Source organism: Rhipicephalus sanguineus, chromosome 2 (assembly GCF_013339695.2).
Source record: "Rhipicephalus sanguineus isolate Rsan-2018 chromosome 2, BIME_Rsan_1.4, whole genome shotgun sequence".
NCBI lineage: Eukaryota > Metazoa > Arthropoda > Arachnida > Ixodida > Ixodidae > Rhipicephalus > Rhipicephalus sanguineus.
Genome location: NC_051177.1, coordinates 55,736,963 through 55,761,178, shown reverse-complemented (window position 1 = coordinate 55,761,178; position 24,216 = coordinate 55,736,963). Strand labels below are relative to the sequence as shown.

Below are 24,216 nucleotides of genomic sequence, written 5' to 3'. Positions count from 1 at the left end.
TTAAGCATAGAAATACAAGAAACAGAAATACAAAAAGCGGCCACCTCTTCGCACAAGGTAGCATGTGCGATAACATATTACCTCGCGTGCGAGGCCTGCCGTCGACTGCTCTTTCAAGCAGAGAGAAAACGCCCTGCCTGGTTTTTGTGGGCGAAGAGCAGGCCGAACACCGGAAGGGCCCGGGGGCGATATATCTCGGCAGAAATCAGCAAAAATGCTGTAGTTTTCAATGCTTCGTGTTGAGATGACAGAATGCACGAAAAACCTTCTCTCTTGGATCGGCGTTTTATAGTCGTTGCTCTTAATTACTTTGTATAATATTATGATTTGTTGCTGTTGCATCATTATATTGCCATTTCGGCGAAACTGTCATTGTTTTCTAAATGCAAGGGACTACTTCCCCCAATCTCTGTAATCTATAACCTCACTCCCTCTCTTCCACGCCACGCCACCGCCGATCCGGTGCACTTCGCGCCGTTTACACGCCGCTGCTGTTGGTGGAAACACTGGGTGCAGCCGCCTTCGTGATTTCTGACCGGCGCACAGGTCTCCACGAATGTGCATCACTCTTACTCAAGCTCCTCTTATAAATTACCGCCGAGTTATTATTCTCATAAATGGAGCTGATAATTTTCGCCATATCTAACTTGCATATTTAAGATTACATTCCTTATTTCTACAGAGTATCACCCGCCCCCAGAGAACAGTTGTCAGTGCAAACCTTGAAGTGCCATATTATTAAAATTTACTCATATATGTATTGCATACCATATGTGTCCATACAAGTCACAAGCCAACTATCACCAAGTTCTTCACCAGCTCACAAAGGCATATGCGTATTCAAAGACCATTGATCTCAATGATTACCGAAAGTGATTGTGCTGCTGTGACTCAAGCATGAAGGTGCTTTCTAAAATTTCTTTTCAACTTTTTGTAAGCTAAAAAGCTACAACACATATTTTTAGAAAAATTAATAATTGTTAAAATTAAAATTTTTATGGTAATGATAGTCATGACAATTTAGATCATAAAATTAAGAAGCACGTAGGGCATGCAAGTGAGGCTATCATCCAAAACTCATACACACAAAAAAAATTTTTCAGGACATAGTCGTGGAATTGCCTTTTTTATTTATTTATGCCGAATTCAAGGTTACTTGTGCATTGACAGCTTACCCATGAAAAGTCATGAGGTGCACTGATGCTGCAGTTGACATTTGCAGTGATGTACAGTAACTTACATTTGTGTTTTAAAATGAAAAAAATATTTTTGCATTTCTCATGTGCGTCTGCCCCACAAAAAATTTAAAATTACATTCTTTGGTCTGTGTTATTCAGCAAGATAACTTTCTGCAGGCTACTTATTCGGAAAATAATGTAAACCACTATACTAAATGCATGCACCTTGCTTATGAAAACTAAGTGGTTGCAGAAAAATTGAACCAGTTTTGATGCCTACTGGCCCAGTGAACTGTGTAAATAATGCAGACCAGAAAATTATTATTGTTGTGGTATTTTGTTGACAAAAAGCATCCAATTAAACATGTCACAACTTAGATGTTCTAGGTATAAAAATTAGGGGTGTGCGAATATTCGAAATTTCGAATATTTTTCGAATAGTGTTTGCTATTCGATTCGATTCGCACTGAAATTTTACTATTCGAACTATTCGAACTTCCCAAAGACAAATGCAGTCAACGTCCGGTTGAAAGTGACCCCTTCAAATTTTCAATATGCTTCACCTCATTACACTTTCGTATTGCGGCAAAGCTGCCTTTGAAGCTCCGTTACGGTCGAACTTAGCCAAGAGACGAAGTCCGGTTAAAAGTGGTCCCTAGATTTTCAATATGCTTCACCTCATCACACACCCGTATTGCGGCAAAGCTGCCTTTCAAGCTCCGTTACGGTCGAACTTAGGCAAGAGACAGTCAACGTCTGATTGGAAGTGGTCCCTAGATTTTCAATATGCTTCACCTCCTCACACCCCCGTATTGCGGCAAAGCTGCCTTTCAAGCTCCGCTACGGTCGCAAATGTATTACCTCGAGAAGACGCTGGTTCCAACATGGAGATGAAAGATGTGGCAGAGTTGGGGGCTCAATTAATGCTGTTTTGGACCTGAAATTTGGGCAGGAAGTCCGAAAAATCGGACGCCGAAGCTTTTTAGCATCCAAAATTTCAGATGTTCTTATATATTGACGTCTACGAGGCAGATTTGGAACTCCGGACTTGAAGGGAGCACACCCTTGTCTGCCACATCAGTTGGCCTTCCACAGAAGTTGAAAGAGAAGGAGAGGCTGAGGAAATGGCATCTCTGCCTATCACGTGTAAAGTGTTGTCGGCAACACTTTGGTTGCACCAAATCATGTACATAAATACAATTCGGCCTCTACATTGCCTCATTCTTGATAAGAAAGACAACTATGAAATATGACCCCACCAGCACTTCATCAACCTAGCCAAAAGAAACACTTTCATGTTGCTATCTCACAAGAACATACTTAGGGATTCTCTGCAACTTTTTTTGTAATTTCACTTCGAATTATTCGAAAAATGTTTGAGAAATATTCGAAAATTATTCGAAAATTATTCGATTCGATTCGCACTCAATCTTTATTATTCGAATTCGCTTCGCACCCAAAATTTTGCTATTCGCACAGCTCTAATAAAAATATGTTAAAGCACTTAAAAGGAACCTAAAGGCAAACGTTAAGTCAACATGAACATACTATTAACATACCATTCAAGAAATAGTGCAGTGTTTGTTTCGGGCTAAGAAAATGTCTAGTTCGAACAAAAATTATATTTAGTGGTCAGCATGACACTACAAATATTCAAACCACCATGCCAACTAGGTCCTGTTGACATTTTCTCCCTTTTGGCAGACAGTCCAGCTGGCGGCGTGTAAGGCAGAAGCAGGTGAGGAAGAAGGAGGGTTTAGCTATTGTTGTGAGCAGACACCACTGTCAGCAGCTGTGGAGAAACTTCTATGGCACGGTAGGTAGACTTGAGTTGAGGGAGCCGGTCACTGACCGACACTTTTTGCGGTGATTGACGCTATAGCCATGGATCTCATCGGTTCTTACTTCAAAGAATGAAACAGAAGGAAGCAAGCAGCATTTTATTCCAGGTTTTAATGCATTGAAGTGATCTTTTTTACTATTGGCAGTTTGAGTATCAGTGACTTTTTCTGGGACTCGACTATGTCGCCGCACACAGAGTTAGTAGAATATCCCGCTGGTGGTGCAAGCCTTGTCGTACATTTACTTAATTTCTTGGTGAACAAAGCCCTGGTGCAGATAATACTGACGTTTAGGCATTCGTAAACTTTCACCCATCATTCGAACAAAAAACGTTGTTGGCCTTTAGTATCCCTTTAAGAAAAAAATGTTCTGTTTCTTTGTGACTGAGTGCCCGAGTTCATTTGCTAAGTTGTACTACGTAGACGCACATACTTAAGTAAAATTAAAGGTAATGCAGGCAGCTGACCATAACTTACATTGCTGTTCCCAGCTGTAAATAAGTTTCATAATTACCATGTTAGGTTTTCTAAATGTATCACTCTTTTTATACAAACATCACAGTAAACACATTATTAATATTCAGCACATTTCCTAAAGATCAACTTCATTCCCAGTAAAAGTCCTAATGTTTGCTATGACAGCGTTCAATTCCAGCTAGCCCGGCTACAGTTTGATGCAGCAGCTGTTTAGCATGGCCTGTATTAGTTTCATACTGCTCAAGTCTGTCGACGGAGCATGACCGCTAGAGAACGCGTTCTCAGATGGCGGATTGAGAAACGTTTCATGATGTGAGGTTGCCTAAAGCTACTTCATTTTATGGTACGTACATTTATGCCCACGGACCAACAGGCATATAATCATGGTTCATAGTAGTAATAACCATATTTTTGCTGCTGTTTGCAGTCATTGCTTTATACACATCACCTGAATTTAAGTCATTGCTCGTACTTAATGACATTGTGTTGAGTGAGTGACATCAGTGCGGTGTTCATGGTGCTGTCCACGAGCCATGAGAACCTAACAAGGGCCTGCCGCCAGCCACCAAGTCCTGTTCCTAAACCACCCATGGGAGGCTGAATTAGCTGTTGAGGTTTGCAAGCGGGTTCGTGCTATGCTACTAGCCACCAGCCACGAGACCATAACAATTAAGGGCCTACTGCCAGCCACCATGGTGCATATGTGCAGATCTCTCGGCTCACATTTGAAGGTCGCCTACCCGCTAGCATGACAGAAGGCACCTCTGTCCATGACTTCTGGGTGGACTTGGCTTCATGTCTGCTTCACAAGTGTCACCCGGCCACCACCGACAAATCCACCTGCCAAGAGTGAGTCCGCTGCTGTGGTTGATGCCAGCATCAAAACTAACAAAGACTGTTTTTGTTTCGAACGTTCAATGGAACTTCATTTAATTACCAAGCCTTGCTTGTCTTAGTAGTTTGGTAACATGTGTGATTTCACTGTGGTTGTTTTCCTTACTTTTTTCTTCATTCCTTTTGTTCTAAATGTTCCACTTTTCTGTGTGAAAAACTGCCTCGTCTTTTCCTGGTCTGAGGCCTTGCCTCAATCAAACAAGCTAACCTGCATTACAGACATTCAGCTCCATTTAAGTTTGCGCAAATAAACTGTATAAATCACACACTATATATTTATTTTGTAGTTAGGGATGCTAAAAACAAGCTGAAGTAATAAATTAGCACTCTAAAATATGCAAAGAAATATACAATTGCTGAACAGGATTAGTGCGGCAGTGATTTCACCCCTGCACCATGGTGTGCTAAACGGTATTCACAGTGCCATCCTGATAAAATCAATGTAAATTTCATCAAATAGAATATCGGATGTCATAGAGACACGCTGCACACATCCCAGAAAGGGAATGGGTAATTATTTCAACCGCTATTTCTTTCTTTGCCTTTTTCTCCCTTTTCTTTCCTATTTTTTTTTCTCTTTAGCTGTCTTGCTGTGTCTTGGTTTCTCTATGTCTCAGTGTAGTCGGTCTCTCACCTTCTATGTTCTCACCTATTTCTTCTATCTGTTACTTCTTTCACTCCCCCCCCCCCCTCTCTCTCTGTTGTCGGTCTCTCGCCTAATACCTGTTTCTCTGTTGCTTTGAAACTCTTTCTCCGTCTGTTTCTTTCGGTGCATTTCTGTGTTTTTCTCTCTCTCTCTATTCCCTTGCTTATCTCTATTTTTTTTTCTCTTTATCTTTTTTTTTCTATGTCTTTTGTTGTCTCACTCTCTCTGTGCAGTTGGTTTTGTCGCCTTCTATCTTTTTTTTTCTCTGTTGCTTTTCTTTCTGTCTATTTCTCAGTTTCTATGTTCTCTCTCTCTCTATGTGTAGTCGCTTTCTCGCCTTCTAACTTTTTTCTCTGTCTCTTCCCTTTCTGTCTATTTGTCTGTTTCTATTTTTTCTCTCCCTCTGTACTCGTTCTCCCATCTTCATTTTCTTCCTGGTAACCCTCATGCCTCTCTCCTTCTCACCCTCACTTCCCTTTCTAATAACCTTGCTGAGCTGCATATACTATTCAAGGCTATGCTCTCCTCTGCAAGCGGGCCTGGATAGCCGAGTGGTTATGGTGCTCGCCTTCAAATAGTTAGTTCACTGGTTCGAATCACGCCTCGACAAAATTTCTTTTTTCGCCAAGAATTTTTTGTTCTCTTTCCTTCTATTTTTTTCTGTTTATTTCCTCTCTCTCTCTCTGTGCTATGGTTCTCTCGCTCATGAAGTTATTGCATCATTTGCCGGACAAATCGGCACGCGTCTTCTGGTAAAAAAGCAGAAGAGGAAGAAGGCGACGACAACGACGAAGATGGCACGTGCTGGTTCATGATGATGATCATTTTCTATCTACGGCACACGGCCAACCTCGACTTTAACAGCTGTGCTGTAAAAGGGTGGTTCGTCGTAGGTGGGGCCCATCTTCCAAAGCCACACTGGCCCAGGGTTACCAGTTAGCTTCCCAGTATAGTCAGTCAAATAGTTGTGCCTCCCCAAACTACCTATATTGTGCGCACATAATGGACGACAATGAAGGCGTGGCTAAGCTTGTTGCTGACCTATCACTAGCCTTGCTGCAATTGTTTTAAACATACGAGGGCTATGTTTGTTTTCAAGTTCTAATTCGTTCAAGGTGAAAACCACAGTGAAATTAAAGACGCTTATGTTTGGAACATGTAGAAACACTTTCCAGTTGCCCCTGTTCATAGTCGCCACTGCAACTGAGGCATTTATTGTGGCGTTGTGCCAGCGTTCTTTATGGCCCCCACATTGAAGACAGCCACCTTTCAGCCAATTCTGTATGCCGCTCACTGTTGTCTACACATCCTGCTTCAATGTTCCTGCACTGTTGCTACACTTTGCTGTCACTCATGAAGGCTTTACCATACACAATACTCTTTCAACGATGAATTTCGGCTGTATTGCTGCATGCAGAAATCAAATGACACCACGCACGTCACACATAGTGGGAGACTTAATTGTTCGAGGCATGTTTATGTGCCCAGTGTGTGCTCGGAATTCACAACTGCTACCTCGCACGATCGGAGGACGTACGAGAGGTGCTGTGCAACACGTCTGCACACAACGTCAGACTTTCAATATGGCTTTAATTGATTAAGAAACTGATAGGCCCTCAAAAAAAAACAAGAAAAGAGAAGAAGAAAGAAAAGAGCACCGCTTTCAAATGCAAGGCAGGGTCACTGCAGAGTTGTTGAGCTTTTATCCTCTAAGCTCTCTCTTTCCCAACCCTTTCGTTGTTCTCTCTTTTTCTATCTTTTTTCTTTGTGACTTTGCAGTGCTTGCTCTCTCTCTGTTTATTTCTTTCTTTGTCTTTCTATCGTTTTCTCTCTTTCTTTCCTTTCTTGCTCGCTCTCTGTAGTCATCCCCTCACCTTCTATCCTTTTTTCTCTTCCCTTTCTCTCAATCTCTTTCTCTTCTTCCTATTTCTTTCTATTTCCATCACTCTCTGTCCTCGTTCTCCCCTCCTCCTTTCCTTTCTCCTTACACTCACATCTCTGCTCCTCATCCTCAGTTCCCTTTCCCACCCCCTTGCTATACTATATACTATACAAGGCTATGTTATGCTCTGCTAACGTGACTGGATAGCCAAGTGGTGACAACGCTTTCCTTCTATTCGTTGGTCCGCAGATTTGAGTCTTGCCTCGCCAAGAAATATTTTTGCCGAGAATTTCTCTCTTTTTCTTTCTTTCTCTCTGTTTGTCTCTTTCTTTCTCTCTATACTCGTTCTCTCGCCCATCCGAGTTACGGCACCCTGTGCTGCAGAAACAGGCGCGCCTGTTCTGGGAGCGAAGCAGAAGGGGAAGAAGACGGCGAAGAGAGCGTGTGCTGGTTCATGATGATAATTTTCTATGATAAACCTCAAGCATAACACCTCTATGGTAACTCTACTCTGCTGTAAAAGAAAAATAGCTTTCAAGCAGATACTTTACTATGCCCTAGCCAAAGGCGAGGGCATAGTAAAGTATTTGCTTGACCTATCTGCATAGTAAAGTATCTAGTATAACCTATATGCATAGTAAAGCACCTAAAGTAACATAGCTATCTGCTTAGTAAAGTGTCTGCACAGCATAAACTTTACTGTGAGTAAAGTTTATGCCACGCTGTGATAAATGTCTCAGTTGGAGTGACGACAGTTTAGAGGTACCTGGAAAGTATGTCTAAGTGTTCCAAATAAAACAGTTTTGAATTTCATTTTGGTTGAAATTTTGCGACCAAGTGGGCTTTGAAAAAAAAAGGTCGCCCTCATACTTAAGGTTAAAAAGCACATATAGTTGTGATGAATTAGCAGTGCAGTCTACACTGAGCCATAGGGGTATGTCATATGTTGTGCTCACTGGTTTGCGTGTACTGCTAGCTATCACTTTAATATTGGCATAAAGGGAAAGTAAAAATATGTGCGTTCATCTGCTTTTTTAAGGTGCAAGCCTTTATGTCTCATGCGGAGGCTGCACCAACAAAATGGTGGCAAAAAACACGGTACAAAAATATGGCACAGATACAGAAAATAATGGTACTAGAAAAAAAAACAAAAACTCGCAAACGTAAAATGTCCTGAAGCAGCACTGCTGCAACCAAAGCCGTGTCTGAGAACACAAGGTGCCCAACCAAATGGGGAGAGTCGGGGTGGCTGGCGACGTGTCGTATGATGCGCCGTCGCTCCTAACTCATTTCTTGTTCACTTGGTATGAACAAAAATTGGCCTAGAAAGGTAAGAATGTATGACTGATTGAATGTTAACTTTTACAGCCTATGCCAAATTACATTCGCTATTATGTTGGAATTCCTAGGTAAAACGCATCCACAGGAATTCTTTGCTTATTACGCAGTAAAAGGAATTGATGCTGAGAAGTGGTGCATGCACCACGTTTAAAAGGCATTTCAGACATGCACTCTGTCATGGCAGAACCTGGCGCAAATAACACCAGAAGCTGTCGGCCACTGTTTGCAACATGTCTTGTGTATAAGACTCCATCGGCAACAAATATGATAAAAAATATTTCATCGCCTTTTCCCTGTTGCCATTGCATGATTAGACACTCTGAATTGTAAGCTGAATTGTAAGCTTTCCATTGCAATAAAATAAACAGGTACGTTAAAATTTGGTTGCCTGTCTATTTAAGGTATAGATAAGAACTCCTAGAAATTTTAAAAACAGAAATACAGCATCTCTAGGAAGTAATTAGGCCCTTCGAATCCACAGAACTCTTAAGAAAGGGTAAGTGGCCATTGTATAGCTGGTAAAATCACTTTCCTAGAGCGAAGTAGCCAGCTGCACTACATAAGCTCTCATGTTGAGTGCATATAATCTACCAGCAGGGATGAAATTTGTCATACTTTTACACAAGCTTTCTGTTTATTTTGGTGTACTTAACATTTTGAAACATTCGTAAGCTATTAACAAAATATTCAGTTTTACGCATAATGGATACTGAACCGAATATGACAGTATTCAATTCGATGTGTTATATCACTGAATATTTGCACACCCATAGAATATTTGCAGTGTCGGAATTTTCCTGGTGCATATAATTCTTCATGTTGGCTTTACGTGTTTCCTAGAGAAAGCTTTTGTGCCATGTTTTGGAATAGAAGAGCAAAAACTCGTTGATGTGCTACATCGACAAGTTTTCTAGGGTAGCTGTTTTCACTCACATTGACAAGTTTTCACTCTTCTATTTCAAAACATGTCTCACAAACTAGCCCAACAGTTCACGCTTCTGTGCCATGATCATAAACTATTTTAACCAAGCCTTCATAGAGAGTGTTGTACTACATTTGCTTATTGCAAAGCAACTGTATGGTTCACATATATTCATGCTCGACAAGCACAGTTGTGTAGCTAGGTGAATAATATAATGACCCATCTGGCCTATGACCAATGGGAGGGTGGAGGGGGTGGGGGGGGAGTTCTTAGGAGTGTACTTACAGGCTGTTAAGAGTGGACAGGCAAATCTGTCTTATTGTTGCATGAGTGGCAGAGCATGTCAGTTGAGAATAAATATGAGGTAAGGATTCGCGGCAGGGGTGGTGAGAGAATGGCATGTGAACTGTTGGAAGCATTTCATGATGGGGAAGGAGTGATGTGTGTATTAGTGACCCATCTGTTGAAACTCGGAAAGGCAGGAAAGTTTCTTGAGCATTCTCTTGTGATGGTTGTTAATGTTAAATGGCTGTGACGTTGCACCTTGCCATACTGCGCATGTGTCTGTTCAAGAGCTGTGTGAATAGCAAAATTTTGGGTGGGAAGCGAATTCGAATATTAAAGTGTGAGTGCGAATGGAATCGAATCGAATATTTTTCGAATATTTCTCGAATATTTCTGGAATATTTTTCGAATGCTTCGAAGTGAAATCGCAGAAAAAAGGTTAGAGAGGATTCGTAAGCATATTCTTACGAGATATCAACATGAAAGTGTTTCTTTTTGCTAGGCTGATGAAGGACTGGTCGGATGGTGTTTCATAGTTGTCTTATCAAGGATGAGGCAATGTAGAGGCCGAATTCTATTTATGAACATGATTTGGTGCATTCAAAGTGTTGCCGACAACACTTTACCCGTGATAGACAAAGATGTCATTTCCTCAGCCTCTCCTCCTCTTTCAACTCCTGTGGAAGCCCAACTGATGTGGCGGACAAGGGCGTGCTCCTTTCAAGTCTGGAGTTCCAAATCTGCCTTGTAGACGTCGATATATAAGAACATCTGAAATTTTGGATGCTAGAAAGCTTCGGCGTCCGATTTTTCGGACTTCCTGCCCAAATTTCAGGCCCAAAACAGCAATTATTGAGCCTCCAACTTTGCCAGATCTTTCATCTTCATGTTGGAACCAGCGTTTTCTTGAGTTAATACATTTGCGACCGTAACGGAGCTTGAAAGGAAGCTTTGCCGCAGTACGAGAGTGTATTGAGGTGAAGTATGTTGATGTTGAAAATCTAGCGACCACTTCAAATCGGACGTTGACTAATTGTGTCTTGACAAAGTTCGATTGTAACGAAACTTGAAAAACAGCTTTGCCGCAATACCGGTGTGTGATGAGGTGAAGAATATTCAAAATCTTGGGACCACTTCATTCGGGAGTTGACTGTCTCTTGGCAATGTTCGACCGTAACGGAGCTTGAAAGGCAGCTTTGCCGCATAACGAGAGTGTAATGAGGTGAAGCATATTAAAATTTAAAGGGGTCACTTTCAATTGGACGTTGATTGTATTTGTTTTTGGGAAGTTCGAATAGGTTCGAATAGTAAAATTCCAGTGCGAATCGAATCGAATAGCAAACACTATTGGAAAAATATTCGAAATTTCGAATATTCGCACACCCCTAGTCTGCTCCCTTACATATTTGCTGGCAAAGCCACAAATAAAGATTGATGGAAGTTAACACATATCCTGTGTTTCTTGTCGTGAGTGGTCACTTCTGCATTTTATTACCTCCCTGAAGATATGCACGTACATCTTGCCGAGTTATAAGCTTTGTTGAACTATTTATTGTATGTGGCATCGTTGACACAAGATGACAACAGGGCATATGCTAAAGCTCCTGTAGGATCACAGGCCGAAGGTAACAAGCAGCTTACCTTTGTTAGCACAAAAAGCGCTGACATTTAGGATATCACTGTTCGCATATGTTGTAAGTGCTTCAGTGGAGTCTTGTGAGATTAAAATGTGGTGCTCCCACAAAGATTTTTTTCTTTTTGTACTGTCACCAACCTGGAAAACTATGTAGACGATAGGTAAAAGAGATCAGGGTTAGGCAGAATGATGTGATGCCTGACACTGCAAATGAATGCAAGAGTACTTAATTACCATTGTATTGCAAGTGGAATATTATATTCAATATGAACCTCAGCTTGCTTTGCCATGGTGTTCCTGTGGTTGTACACCTTCTTACCACCGTGGCAGGATTGCGAGAACTAACGTCTCTGTCAAAATCTTGTGCAGGTGTGTGACACAAGCAGTCACTGTTTACAACTTCAAGGTACCTCTTACCACCTGTGGCAGTATTGCCAGAACTAACGTCTGTGTCAAATTCTTGTGCAAGTGTGCAAGGGACAAAACAGAAGTGGTCACTGTTTACATCTTTAAAGTCCTAAACAAGCACACCAGACCATGAATGTACAGTGTCTGACAGCTCCAGTGGAATACACATCACGATGGCTGGAGCCATCCCTGTGTGGCACCAGCTAGCCTGTGACAAGCTGCATACTTTTGCTTGCGACAACTGTGTGGGAACAAAAAAGGGACACCGCACAAGGAAAGGCTTTTAGGCAATCTTAACGGCTTGCGGTGAGGGAATTCTGAAAAGGTCTGATGTGCCATCTTGCAATAAAGAAGCAACTTATATACCTAGTCTGTCTTGTGTTAGCAGGAGTCTGATAAACGTAGACAGTACAAGTTCGTGGCTGGGGAAGGATGATGGTGAGGAGATGCCCTCTTGAAACGTTAACCTGCACCCTCCTCCCATCCCCTTCTTGGTGCACTGGAAGTTTTGCCCTCTAGGTATTAGTTTCTTCAGTGGTGCTCCTGAACGGCTTGTGATTGAGCTTGCTCTTACTACCTGCTTTACCCAAGTACCAATTCTGGTGTTGGATTTGTCTTGCTCCGTAGCAATTTTGAATAGAAAAAGAGGCTTCAAACATTACGCAAACAAACAGAGCGTTAAATGATTACCATGGATATTCTGCACACAGACCTCCCCTATACAATTCACTAAAGAGTCCCAAATCATATGCCTGATTAAACTGTAAGAAAGCATGTAGTTTCTTGATGTTATTTTTTTTAAACAGTACAATAACTTTGCAAAAACCAGAGTGTCATCAGTGGTGCTTGATATACAGTGCATGAAGCCAGTGAATATAAACTGCAATGATGCCACCAGAAGCATTAGCAAAAGTAAATTCACCCTGATATAAACCTCATTCTGCATTAGGACTGTCCAGGCATTATTAACAAAGTATATTCAATAATTTCATTACTTCTAATTGTCCCATTTGCATAATCCTATCTCATCCATACCATGCTGTGAATCCAATAATTATTGACCTACGAGGGGTATTATTAAAGTGGCCAGCTCATTTAAGATACCTGCTAGCCCCAGTGCTAACCTCATTAAATTGGAGGCTTTAATAAGTACTGCGTTGTGTTAATTCCTTCAAGAAATTTTTAGCATCCCCTTGATAGCTATTTTTTGAAGATTTGATGATGCATCTCCCTATCTGATAACAGGCACTTGCCTAATTACCACCCCTTATTTCCAAGAAGCAGCCCCCGTAAGTTTCCTGATACCACCTTGCTGTTAGTTCTGGCACAGCATAGTTTTCATAAATCATTTTCTTGCAAAGCTCAACTTGCTTCCTTGACCAACTGCACCCATAATTTTTGACCATGCTTCAATATCTATTTTTCTTGATTACTCGAAAGAACGCAATAATGTGAACCATAAGCTACTACTTTTCAGAGAAAATTAATGAAACATTGATGATCATCTCCTATACCTAGCCTGAGTATATACTTCCTTAATAATCATTTTCATTTTGGAGCATATATATGTGAAGGCACGAAATCTGAAGTACCACTGGGGTCTGTCATAGGCATTTCGCACTTCTTTAAGGGTGCGATGCAACAATTTTGAATTAATCCTGCAATAAGTTAGCAGAATTACTGCCTTGCGAATCGCTTGCCACATTTTTAAAAAAAGTAAATTGATATGGGCTCGTTACAGAGGCTGGAGTTGGTGGTGATGCTGGCCACCGCATCAGCACTAATTAATGAGACAGAGGACGGCGCGTGTACAATTAAGGCACACACACGCGCGCGCGTACTATGTATGCTTCACTGCAATACATTCCGTGCACTTCACCGCATGACACAACTGTGTTGCGGCAATGTTGACATTTAGAAAGAAGTTTAGGTGTTGTGAATGTAAGCTAGACAATGCTCCTTGCAATAAAATATCTATTTTATTTCCCTTTTCATTTGTACACAACTAGCTAAACAGACACTGCTTAGAAAAACGATTGTCATCATCGGCGACAGCATCGTTAAACAGCCACTCGGTCAATAACGTCGGGCGAACGCCTGTTCATATACCGTCGCTGCCAACTTGCGCATTCCATATCGGTCGCGCGCAGTTACGCAAGACAAATTCGCCCAAATGACAGTCCAACTGATAGCGATCGATCCTCGATCACGCAACACACGCACTTACCACACATCCACGCAAAATCGCATAACACATGGCTTTTATTTCATGTTCGCACAGCTCATTATCAATCGGCCAACACTTCGGGATATTGACGTTACCAACAAGTAACGTTGGGCGTTACCTAATATAAGCACCGCGGAGAAGGTCCCTCCGCTCATAAAAGCGTCTACTGAACACGACGACATCGCAGGAAGTAACAAAGGCACAACGACTTGCATATGAATCACCTTCTACTCTTACACAACGCGACCACGTCGACCACGTCCCCACGGGCAGAGGCGGTTCTCGCTAACGCACACGGCTCACGGTCATAACCAACATCCACCACGGAGAACAAGCCACCATAGAGTTTTCACAAGTTAGTGAGAAACTCTACGGTAACCACACTACCTAAGCCGCCTAAAAAAATTTCCAGCCGAGCTACTTTGCCGCCACCTACTTATACGCTTCAAGCCAAGTCAAGCCAGTTTTAAGCGGCTATATGGGTGCGCCGAACGCTTTTGCCACATTTTGTCTCGTGCGCCCTGGGCGTACGAGACACTGCCTATTATTATTACTACCTCAGGTCCCCCCCCCCCCCCCATTTCCCCGGTTATTTTCCTAGGCGGTTCAAACTGCTGTAACAGAGAACGTTTTATTTTAGATGCGAAGTATCTTAAGGCGGAGCTCAATCCGGTGGTGGTGGTGGTGTGCGGCGTGACCGCCCTTACTGCGCATGCGCATACCCTCTCCACACACCTCCTCTCCACTCCCCCTCTTCACATACCCTCTCCCATACCCCTCTCCACTTCCCCTCTCCACTCCCCCTTTCCCCTCTTCCTCTGAAACGCGGGCTAGACATGCCGAAATTCTCTCCTGCGCAACGCCGCGATGAGCACCAGCGCATGCGCGTCCCCTTCCCCTCTCTCTCCTCGCCTACGCTGCCCCCCTCTCGCACGCCTGCCGACCGCGTTCCCCGCTCGCCCTGTGAGAATTAACGGCCAGGCTAGATGGAAGATACGACGCGCGTAGCGTCCCTCTTCGCGTTCCACGACGCGAGGTCGGTAGCATGCCCAATGAACGCCAACGGAACGCGATCGTGCAAGTGCTCCGGCTTCGCATCGCCTCATGGTCCTCTTTAGCGGGAGATGGTGTAATTTATTTATTTCTTAATTTTCTTTTTATTAATTTTATCCCTCTCTATCGGCGGCGAAGGTTCCCGAGTAATCCAACCGGCCTCGGCAAAAAAGACGAGCATCGCGGGGTTTTCTGTATTTTTCACTTCTACTTTCTCTCGCGCGCTTAAATTTCATCTTTAATTCGTAATTTCTATTCTATAACTTTCAAATTCTTAACTATTATATAAATTGATAAAATCACCCAATTTTTCGCCAGTGCCCCCAGATGGGTTTTTTCATTGTGCTCGTTCGCTATGTCACGGTGGTGCCAAGTGTTGCCAAGCCTGAAGGAAGTGCGGAGCTGGGCGGCCTTCTCTGTTTCTCTTTATTTTCTCTTTCTCTATTCTCTCTATTTTTTATGATTTTTTATCTATTTCTATTTACTTATTTATTTATTTCTCTTTCTCGCTCTTTCTATCAATCTTTCTCTTTCTTGCCTTTCTTTTTCTCCATCTTTCCGTTTCTCACTTCCTCGTTCCTTTCATCTCTTTCTCTCTCTCTTTATTTCCTTCTCTGTCTTCTTTATCTTTATTTCTTCCTCTCTATTTCTTTGTTTGCTATGCTTTACTCTCTCACCTCCCCCTTTCCCTCCTACTCACCCTCACTTCCCTTATTTCCCACCCCTCGCTATACTATATATACTGTACAAGGCTATGCTATACTCTGCTAGCGTGCTTGGATCGCCGAGTGGTTACGACGCTCGCCTTCGGATCGCGGGTACGCGGGTTCGAATCCCGCCTCGTCAAGGATTTTCTTCGCGAAGAATTTCTCTCTTTCACTCTCTCTCTCTATTTCCTTCTCTCCGTCTTTACTCGTTCTCTCGCCCATCAGAGTTATTGCAGCCCACGCCGGACAAATCGGCGCACGTGTTCTGGGAGCGAAGCAGAAGAGGACGAAGAGGCGCGTGCCGGTTCATGATGATGATAGCTTTCTGTTCGCTATGCAAGGACTAACGGTCGGCGTAAACAGTTCCGCTGTTATCATCTCCCAAGCACTGCGCACATATGGTTAACCAGCGAAACTAGAACGTGCGGCCCCGGTGTTTATCACTGAGTTAATCCCGACGGTTCATACTTCATAGCGGACCAGTGGTCAGTAGTGGGGCTTGCCCAATTTAGCGCACATATAGGCCGGACGAATTTTGGTTTCGCCTAGCCGTATGTGGCTTCATGTAAAAATTAACACCAAGCTTTGGGCAAGTTGACTACGTTCCCCGTTATAAAGCGGGGCACCCTTTTCATGGAGAACTGCGCATATCTACAAGTGACGAACGCTGCTTGGAAAAGAGAGTTTCAGCACCTGTTGTGGGCATGCCCTGGCCTGAACCAGATACGGCGGCGCTACCTGAGAACAGTGGGCCTTCATCCGACGTGACCACCGGATTATGATTTGTGGCTCTATGGGCCCCACCATAGAGCACTGTTGATTCATATAGCGGAAACCGGCCTCTATCTGTATATTTAACTATGTATGCCGTTGGGCGAACTCTCGAAATAAAAAAAAATAAAAAAAGAGAGAAACGTACGTGTTCGAAACTCGGTAATCACGGCCCGGTGTGTTTATACGAGTAGTGTTACAACTGAATCGGGCTCCCGCGTTATTCCATATTCAGGAAACGCTGTTAATTTCCAAGTGGGCAAAAGTTTGCTTCAGTCGAGCCTACCGAAGGCGATTCCTTCGTTGGTTGAAACTAAGCACAAATATCGACCTAATGACAGCTTATCGCCAGTTATGGTCATTGCATGTAGTGGAAGTTTAATTATTAAAGATTTCGAAAGCATGCGCGCAGACTGCACGAAAGGAATAATTGTACAAAAAGCCAGCACGAAAAAGGTGAAAATTTAATTCTTTTTAAATAAGGGTGCACATATATCCCTTTAGACTATGCGACGAAATCAGGGTAATTTATGTAGTCTTTTCATTCTAATGAGATTTTGGCATATATCACACGCCAACTATCACATGTCAGATATATTAGTAAATGTAAAAATTTGTCGCATTAAAAAATAAACGGCAAAATGCGCCGACAGGTCACGGCGAATTCCGTTCATATACGATCCGCTCGTTTCAAGCATATATGCGTCGTTAAGTAATAATGAATCTTGATCGTTCTGCGCGATAAGCATTCAGCAAAAAAAAAAAAAAGAATTTCAAGGCGATCCTTGTCCAACTAGTTCTGATTTTGAAACAACTCGACACGATAAGTATCTTTGCTTCAAGGGTGGCTTCACTGCATGTACGCGCTTAGTGCGGAAAAGCCATTCAGATACTCCGCAGCGCTCACCATGCGCACTTGCTAAAATATTGGTGGCTTGATCTCATCTGCCGCCCCGGTAAATTATGGAATACCGGTTACGATCTTCTGCATCGTGAGCTTGCTGGATGAAAATTACGAGTCACTACATAGCGCGTCCAAGAGTGACATAGAGTGCCCAAAAGGGGCGCACTCGATCTACACGTCCTTAGCGGAACCTTCCACCACCACGGGAAGGAGGTCCCCAGTTGTCCCGCGGATCTCTGGTCTTCTCGGTGTAACGGTGCACGTCATCCCAGCGGGCCGGGCGACTGATGCCTCGAATGGACGCTGTAGGTCGCTCCGAATCCCTGGGATCTCGCAGTGCGGAGGCCCTAAGCCTGTCCAGCGAGCCCGCTCTACTAAGAACCGAGCTGGGCACCGGTCTTAGACGGCCCCTGATCAAGACTTCGTCGAGGAAGCTACTGGGGGGAGGGGCCGCCCCAGCACCGCGATCGGTGGCCATCCTCATCTCGGCCAGTGCCCGCCGCAGACTGTCGTTGTAGCGGCGCTGTTCTTCGATTCTCTCGCGCCGCTGCCTCTCGATGCGCTCCCTGCGTTGCTCCTCGAGGCGGGCTTCCAACGAAAGCCGCTGTTCCTCGCGGATGCGTTCCTCGATGCGCAACCGTTCTTCCTGGCGCAAGCGCTCCTCTTCGAGCTCTCGCCGCCTTCGCTCTTCCTTGCGAGCCCGTTCCTCGCGCCGCAACCGCTCTTCCTGGCGCACGCGCTCCTCGCGTCGCAGTTTCTCTTCGCGCAGCTGCTTCTCCTCCAGGCGCAGCCTCTCTTCTTGCCGCACGCGCCGCTCGCGGCGTAGGAAGTCCTCCACGCTCATGGTCGGTACCGGCTGACCGCCGCCGAGCGACAGCTGGCCCAAGAGTGCTTGCGCGTGGCACGTGGCGCAGCCGCCGGTAGCCGCGGGAAACGCCGTCGTAGAGTTTGCCTGAACAGCTGCACCGTACGATCCCATCGCCGCGGGTGGCATCGGGTACGCCTGTGGAAAAGCCGCCGGCCCTGGGCACAACGGGGGTCTCTGGTAGGGTCCCTGTAGGTTTGGTTGATAGGCGTTGTAGTAGACGTCTGGCCCCTGCGCTCCCGGGGGATATAGTTGCTGCGCGGAGTACGGGGGTGGAGTGGCTGACGAAAAGGCGTACGGATAGGGCATTCGGTCTGCAAACTGCACGCCTCCTTGCAAACCTCTGCCGGTGGTGTCGGTCATCTCGGTTCTTCGCTTGGACGGGCGTGAGGTCTGCTTTGGACCGAAATTACGTACCTCGTACCATTCGTCTCCGGCGGGACCTTCGTCACCACGGCGCATGCGACGTCGCCATGTTTTGCTCTGTCCTTGAGTCGCCTTCATCCTCGACTCATCCATGTGGCTAGGCCAGCAGGATCCGCAACAGGGACATGTACCTGTCTCCTTATCGTCGGTGTCTTGCGCTGGCGGGAATAACTCGTCCGCTTCGCTGGTCGTGGTCCCATTCTTCTTTTCGGCGTCAATCTCGTCATCGCGCTGTTTCTTCTCGCTAGCGGTGGTTGGCGTATGTTTCGAACTGGGCTGTTCGCCCGACTTGCGTGCGCCCGGCTTGCCGTACTTTCGCTTTTTCGTAGTGGAACGCGTCGTGCGACGCGTTACAAGTCCGCCGCGTCCTTGGCGCCAATCGTAAGGGTCAGGCTCTACGACTTCTTCGGTAACCTCCTCGTAATAGTCCTCCGAGCCCGTCGAGTACTTATCTTCGTCTTCCAACGTTTCCTCGGCAACGGCCACGGGCGTCTTGTCTGGGCCTTTCTCTTCTGCCATCTGCTTTGCGGGACCTAAATCTTTCGTAGACTCCGGAGGCAGCAGCCTCCGCTCGGCAGCGGCCTTCATTAGCTTCGTCAAAGCGTTTACCTCGCGATCTTTGCGGTTACCAGATTCACGAGCGTCGTCCACCGCTTTTTCGGCGTTCCCTTCTCGTCCAGGAGGTCCAGTAGAGGGCTCTTTCCGCTTTGACTTTCGAGCCCCAGGCTCTGGTCTCGGACGATTGTGGAGGTTCTCACGCTCATACTTTTCGATATTCAAGCGCCTTGTTTCTCTCCTGGTCGCCACTGGCTTGTGCGCTTTCTCCTTGCTCCTGGAAGGTGGCCTTTCTTCGTTATCGGCGACGTTGGCGTCGTAGTCGTGGCCGGGTTCGTCACGCGCTCTTTCTGTTGTGGGGGCCCCCTGACGGCTGTACCGCCTGGGCGACCTCGACTCGGCACCTTCAGCCTTCGAGCGACCGTCCCTCCGATGGCCTGAATCTCTAGTATGGCCTCTGTCCCTGCCACGTGGCCTGTCTGAGGAGCTATCCGAATGGCGATCACCTTCCTCCGCAATGGTCCGAGTCTCTTCTAGTTCAGCGTTGAGCCTAGCGTCGGTTCCCCGCTCGTTTCCGACGTGGCGTCTTCTTTCGGCGCCGGGTACGCCTTCGTCTCCATGTTTCCGATCGGCCTCTGCTCTCGCGTCGTGACCACCCTTATTCCGGTATGCGTGATCCCTGCCGGCAGCCATGATCTGTCAGCCTTCAGCCGGGAATTCCGGAAGCTCTCTTTGCTACCTTCTTCCTTTGTGATCGTCGTTTTTCTTGCTCTCGGAGCACGGTTAACCAACCGGTCACGCCTCTTCGCACCAGTCTATGCACAGGCCCAGCTCACCTGCTTATCGGAGTCGACCGACGCATTCGACGTGCAGTTCACGAAGCAGAGCTCCGAGCCAGACACCAAGACAGCGGCCCTTGTCAATGCGCGTGATCTCGCGCGGGAATAACGCACCACGTGCATGCCCTTAAACTTCTTTCTGTTTTACCGCCGTTTGTCCACGCGGGTTCATTGATTGATTTCCGCCTCACAAAAACACTCCCGCCCTCTTTGTGTCGCTTTAGAAAATCGTACTCTGGATATTCCACTCACACGCATATTCGAGTACCGAGTACAAAACTAGGGGAACAAAAGAAGCAGGCTTGTCTGTATGAAGTGTCTTTCTGCGGAGAAGCCAGCTATAAAGGCATCTACCACGTGTGCAGATTGTATGCGGTCAAGAAAAATGTTTACACCCTTTGGGTCGTACCTTTTCCTCAAGCAACCGTCGTTATCTGTTTTGCTTGCGTTTCCTTTCCTGAAAACTCCGCGCCCGCTACTTTCCTGCCAAGAATGCTTCGCCACGCTCGTAACGCGCATGTCATTATTGCCGCTATTGTTTTGGGACAAAATAAACTCAGAAGGGTGCAAACCTTTTTAGATGCGAAGTATCTTAAGGCGGAGCTCAATCCGGTGGTGGTGGTGGTGTGCGGCGTGACCACCCTTACTGCGCATGCGCATACCCTCTCCACACACCTCCTCTCCACTCACTCTCTCCCCTTCTCCTTTCCGCTTTCCCTCCCCTCCTCCTTTCCACTTTCGTTCTCCCCTCCTCATTCCCCTCTCCCCTCCCCCTTTCCACTCTTCCTCTGAAACGCGGGCTAGACATGCCGAAATTCTCTCCTGCGCAACGCCGCGATGCGCTCAAGCGCATGCGCGTCCCCTCCCCTTCTCTCTCATCTCCTACGCTGCCCCCCTCTCGCCCGCCTGTAGACCGCGTTCCCCGCTCGCCCTGTGAGAATTAACGGCCAGGCTAGATGGAAGATACGACGGGTGTAGCGTCCCCCTTCGCGTTCCACGACGCGAGGTCGGTAGCATGCCCAACGAACGCCAACGGAACGCGATCGTGCAAGTGCTCCGGCTTCGCATCGCCTCATGGTCCCCTTTAGCGGAAGATGGTGCAATTTTTTCTTTGTTTCTTCCTTTCTTTTACGGCGGAGCTGTTAAGCTTTCATTATGTCGTTGGTCGACGACAGACAACTATCATCATCATGGACTGGCACGTGCTCTCTATCGTCCTCTTCTGCTTCGCTCCCATAACACGTGCGCCGATTTGTCCGGCGTGGGATGCAATACCCATGATGGGCGAGAGAACGAGTACAGAGAGAGAGAGAGAGAAATAGATGGAAAGAAAAAGAAAGAGAGAAATTATTGGCGAGGCGGTATTCGAACCCGCGTACCCCCGATACGAAGACGAGCGTATAACCACTCGGAGGCACGCTAGTAGAGCATAGTAGTGGTGTTTATTGCGGAAATGACGCTCGATTCTGCAGCCCAATAGGGAGCACGGAGCAGCGTCAGGGGAAGGGGAAGTGGGAAATAAAAGAGGATTGCAGAAGAGAGAAGGATAAGCAGCCGGAGTGATCGTCCATTCATGGGGGAGGCCGATGGTGAAGGGAGTGTCCGGCAAGTTGCGGTCGCTTAACGGTAGGCGGCGATTTCGGGTCGCCCCCACTAGAGTTACTGCATATGCTACCTTTAGGCAGCAGAGTTGCGCATCTGTCTTCCAACGCCGCTAGTAACCATGCATTGCGGAGAAGCTGCCGCTTGGGCCAATTTTTTAGGGGCGAAGCTTCTTAAGGCGGCACCCGTTCGTCCCTCGTAATATGCCTCGTAGTCGTAGTAGTGCGTAACCAGTCGTAACGCTAGTACCAGATCTTGACCTCCAAGGTGGTGCCGGTGGAAGATTTTTCCTGTGCGTTGTTGAACAATAAAAAATTCGCAGCGTGCGCGTTAACTAAAAGCCGAATTCTTCTGTCTCTCATTCCCCATTAGCAGCCATTGGCATGTTCCAGTAGGAAACGTTAGTAGAAGTAGAAGTGTAAGTGTTAGCTAAAAGCCGACTTCTTCTGTCTCTCATTCCCATTAGCAGCCATTGTTTACCTCCAAGGTATTTATTGCCTGGTGAGATTTCTCCTGTGCGTGATTAAACAATAAAAATTTTGTTCAGAACGCCGTTGATTGATGAAATAAACCAACGAAAGACGCCAGATGTTTTGTAAAAGCAAAACGAAAGAACGCCAGATGTTTCCAAAGCAAAACGAAAAGACGCCAGCTGCTTAACGAAAGACGCCAGATGTTTTCTAAAGCAATGCTTTTCTAAACAATGAAAATTCACAGCGTACATGTAAAATTAAAGTGAGCTGCAAGTCGTCATAACTCATCGAACCTTTAGTATAAACGCGCCCGATCTCACGTCGGTGATGATGTACTGGGCAGAATTCACGGAAGATTCACGGTTTACCGATGAACCTCCGCAGCTTCGCCCACTCATCATCATTCACTCCGTGGATATGCTGTGATTTTTATTTCTTGACGCCGCCGCTGCAGTGAACTGAACTAACACTAGCCATCAACAGCCAATGTTTATCTCCGGTCTTCGACACGCCAGACAAGTTAATCGGCGACACGGTAGGCATGTCGCCTGCAAAAACAAAGTGCGACTTCACCGCATAGCTGTGGTTGCTAGCCGGACCTATGCGCAACTCTGCTACCTAAAGGTAGCATATACAGTGACTCTAGCCCCCACTAGAGTTACTGTGCTACCTTTAGGTAGCATATACCTAAAGGTAGCATATACAGTAACCTAAAGGTAGCATATACAGTAACTCTAGCCCCCACAAACTCCAAGAGGCTGTGGAGAGCCCGGAGGATGGGCGGCGAAGGGAACAGGAGGTCGTTGGTGGTCGTAGCAGGGAGGCCCTGTTGCCTGTAGGCAGTAGTGAGCGTTCATAGCATAGCCTTGTATAGTATATAGTAATATAGCAAGGGGGTGGTAAAGGGAAGTGACGGGTGAGGAGGAGGGGAAAGAGTAAATAATAGCATAGAAAGGGAAGCAATAGAAAGAAAGATAGAAAGAGCGAGAAAGAGAAAGAAATAGAAATAAACAACGAGAAAAAAGACATGCGATAAATAGAGAGAGGAAGAAATAAAAATAAAGAGAAACAAAGAAGGCCACCCAGCTCTGCACATCCTTCAGGCTTGGCATTACTAGTGCGAAGCTGCCTTAATATATTTTTTTAGGGTGAAGGTTACAAGCTGTTCAGTATTACGTGCACATACAAACACATACATGGACATACATATAGGGTGGTTGACCCCCTCTCCTGAAAAAAAAGAGAATGGCGACGCTTGCACTAAGCTGCACAAGGCATGAAACAGCAAAACTGTACGATTCTGAAAACTAATCTGGTTGCTTCTATGTTGTTTGTAGACCTTAGCTAGGTGATGCAGGTTCTAGGTTGTTGCCTAGGTGATGCTGTGTTGTTTCTACGTTGATTCTCAGTGCAGGGAGGTTCAAGTTAAACCACAGACAGTCACAGACACGAAACGGTTGTCTAAACTCCAGAGACAGAAACTTGTGCTGAAACCAAGCGTTTACACCTCTCGTAGATCTACGGGCACGTTGTTGTTGGCGTAAGCCTTCAATCGCTTCAGGGTCTTCTCGCAGCCTCCGTTGCCTTTCCCCTTTCGTAGTATTCTCTCGCACATACTCAGGGTCTTCGGCTCGCCGCAGTCACTTCACAGCCATTTATTGGGCTGTGAACTGTTGCCTTCTTCATTTTTAGTGGACCAATGGTGAGTGTTGGCATTTACCCAATTTCTGTCGCACATACCTGTTAAGATGATGACAGTTTTCTGCGATCGACTCGCAAGGAATGATTTGCTAAACACATTCACTGTTAAAATTGTTGGCTATGCCCCTGACATTTACCAACGCATGCAGCTCTCGCATTGTAATGACAGATTCACCGACGTGCACTAACTGCAAATGTGAAGAGAATATAGATCAACTCTTGTGCTACTGTTCCCAACTTGAAAAACATTGCCAGACTCTCCAGTGTGGCGACGTTTGTCACACTGGAGCAACAGAGTGGACTTGGCCGTTTACTGAAGAAAAGATTTTTGGAGCCTGGCCCAGCCCAGAAAGCCGTACGAACTGTTCTGCAGTTCTTGAAGGCAATTGACTTAAGCGATTGCCATAGCTACGCTGAAATGTGCATGTGTATTGTTCGCACTCATGCTTTCTCTTTATTTTGCCTCCCTTCCCCTCCCCGCATGTAGGGTAGTGAACTGGGCAAAGTCTAGTTAACCTACCTGCCTTTCCCTCTCTGCATATGCGGACTACTGCATATGCATATGCGGACTACTGCATATGCA

At 45.7% G+C, this 24,216-nt stretch overlaps 1 protein-coding gene and 1 long non-coding RNA gene across 2 annotated transcripts in view; one reads left to right on the top strand and one right to left on the bottom strand.

The window, feature by feature from the left end:
• The window catches only part of LOC125757147 (uncharacterized), a 22,365-nt gene extending 10,423 nt beyond the window's left edge, over window positions 1-11,942 (top strand). Inside the window, exons 2-4 of the long non-coding RNA XR_007415085.1 lie at window positions 2,883-2,994; window positions 4,028-4,345; window positions 11,472-11,942. This is a non-coding gene — a long non-coding RNA (uncharacterized LOC125757147). The remainder of the gene's footprint in view (window positions 1-2,882; window positions 2,995-4,027; window positions 4,346-11,471) is intronic.
• Window positions 11,943-17,353: 5,411 nt separating this feature from the next.
• Window positions 17,354-19,711, bottom strand: LOC119381601 (MAP7 domain-containing protein 2-like). Its single transcript, XM_037649376.2, has one exon. The coding sequence runs from the start codon at window positions 19,709-19,711 to the stop codon at window positions 17,354-17,356; it is 2,358 nt and encodes a 785-aa protein (XP_037505304.1).
• Window positions 19,712-24,216: the final 4,505 nt, after the last annotated feature.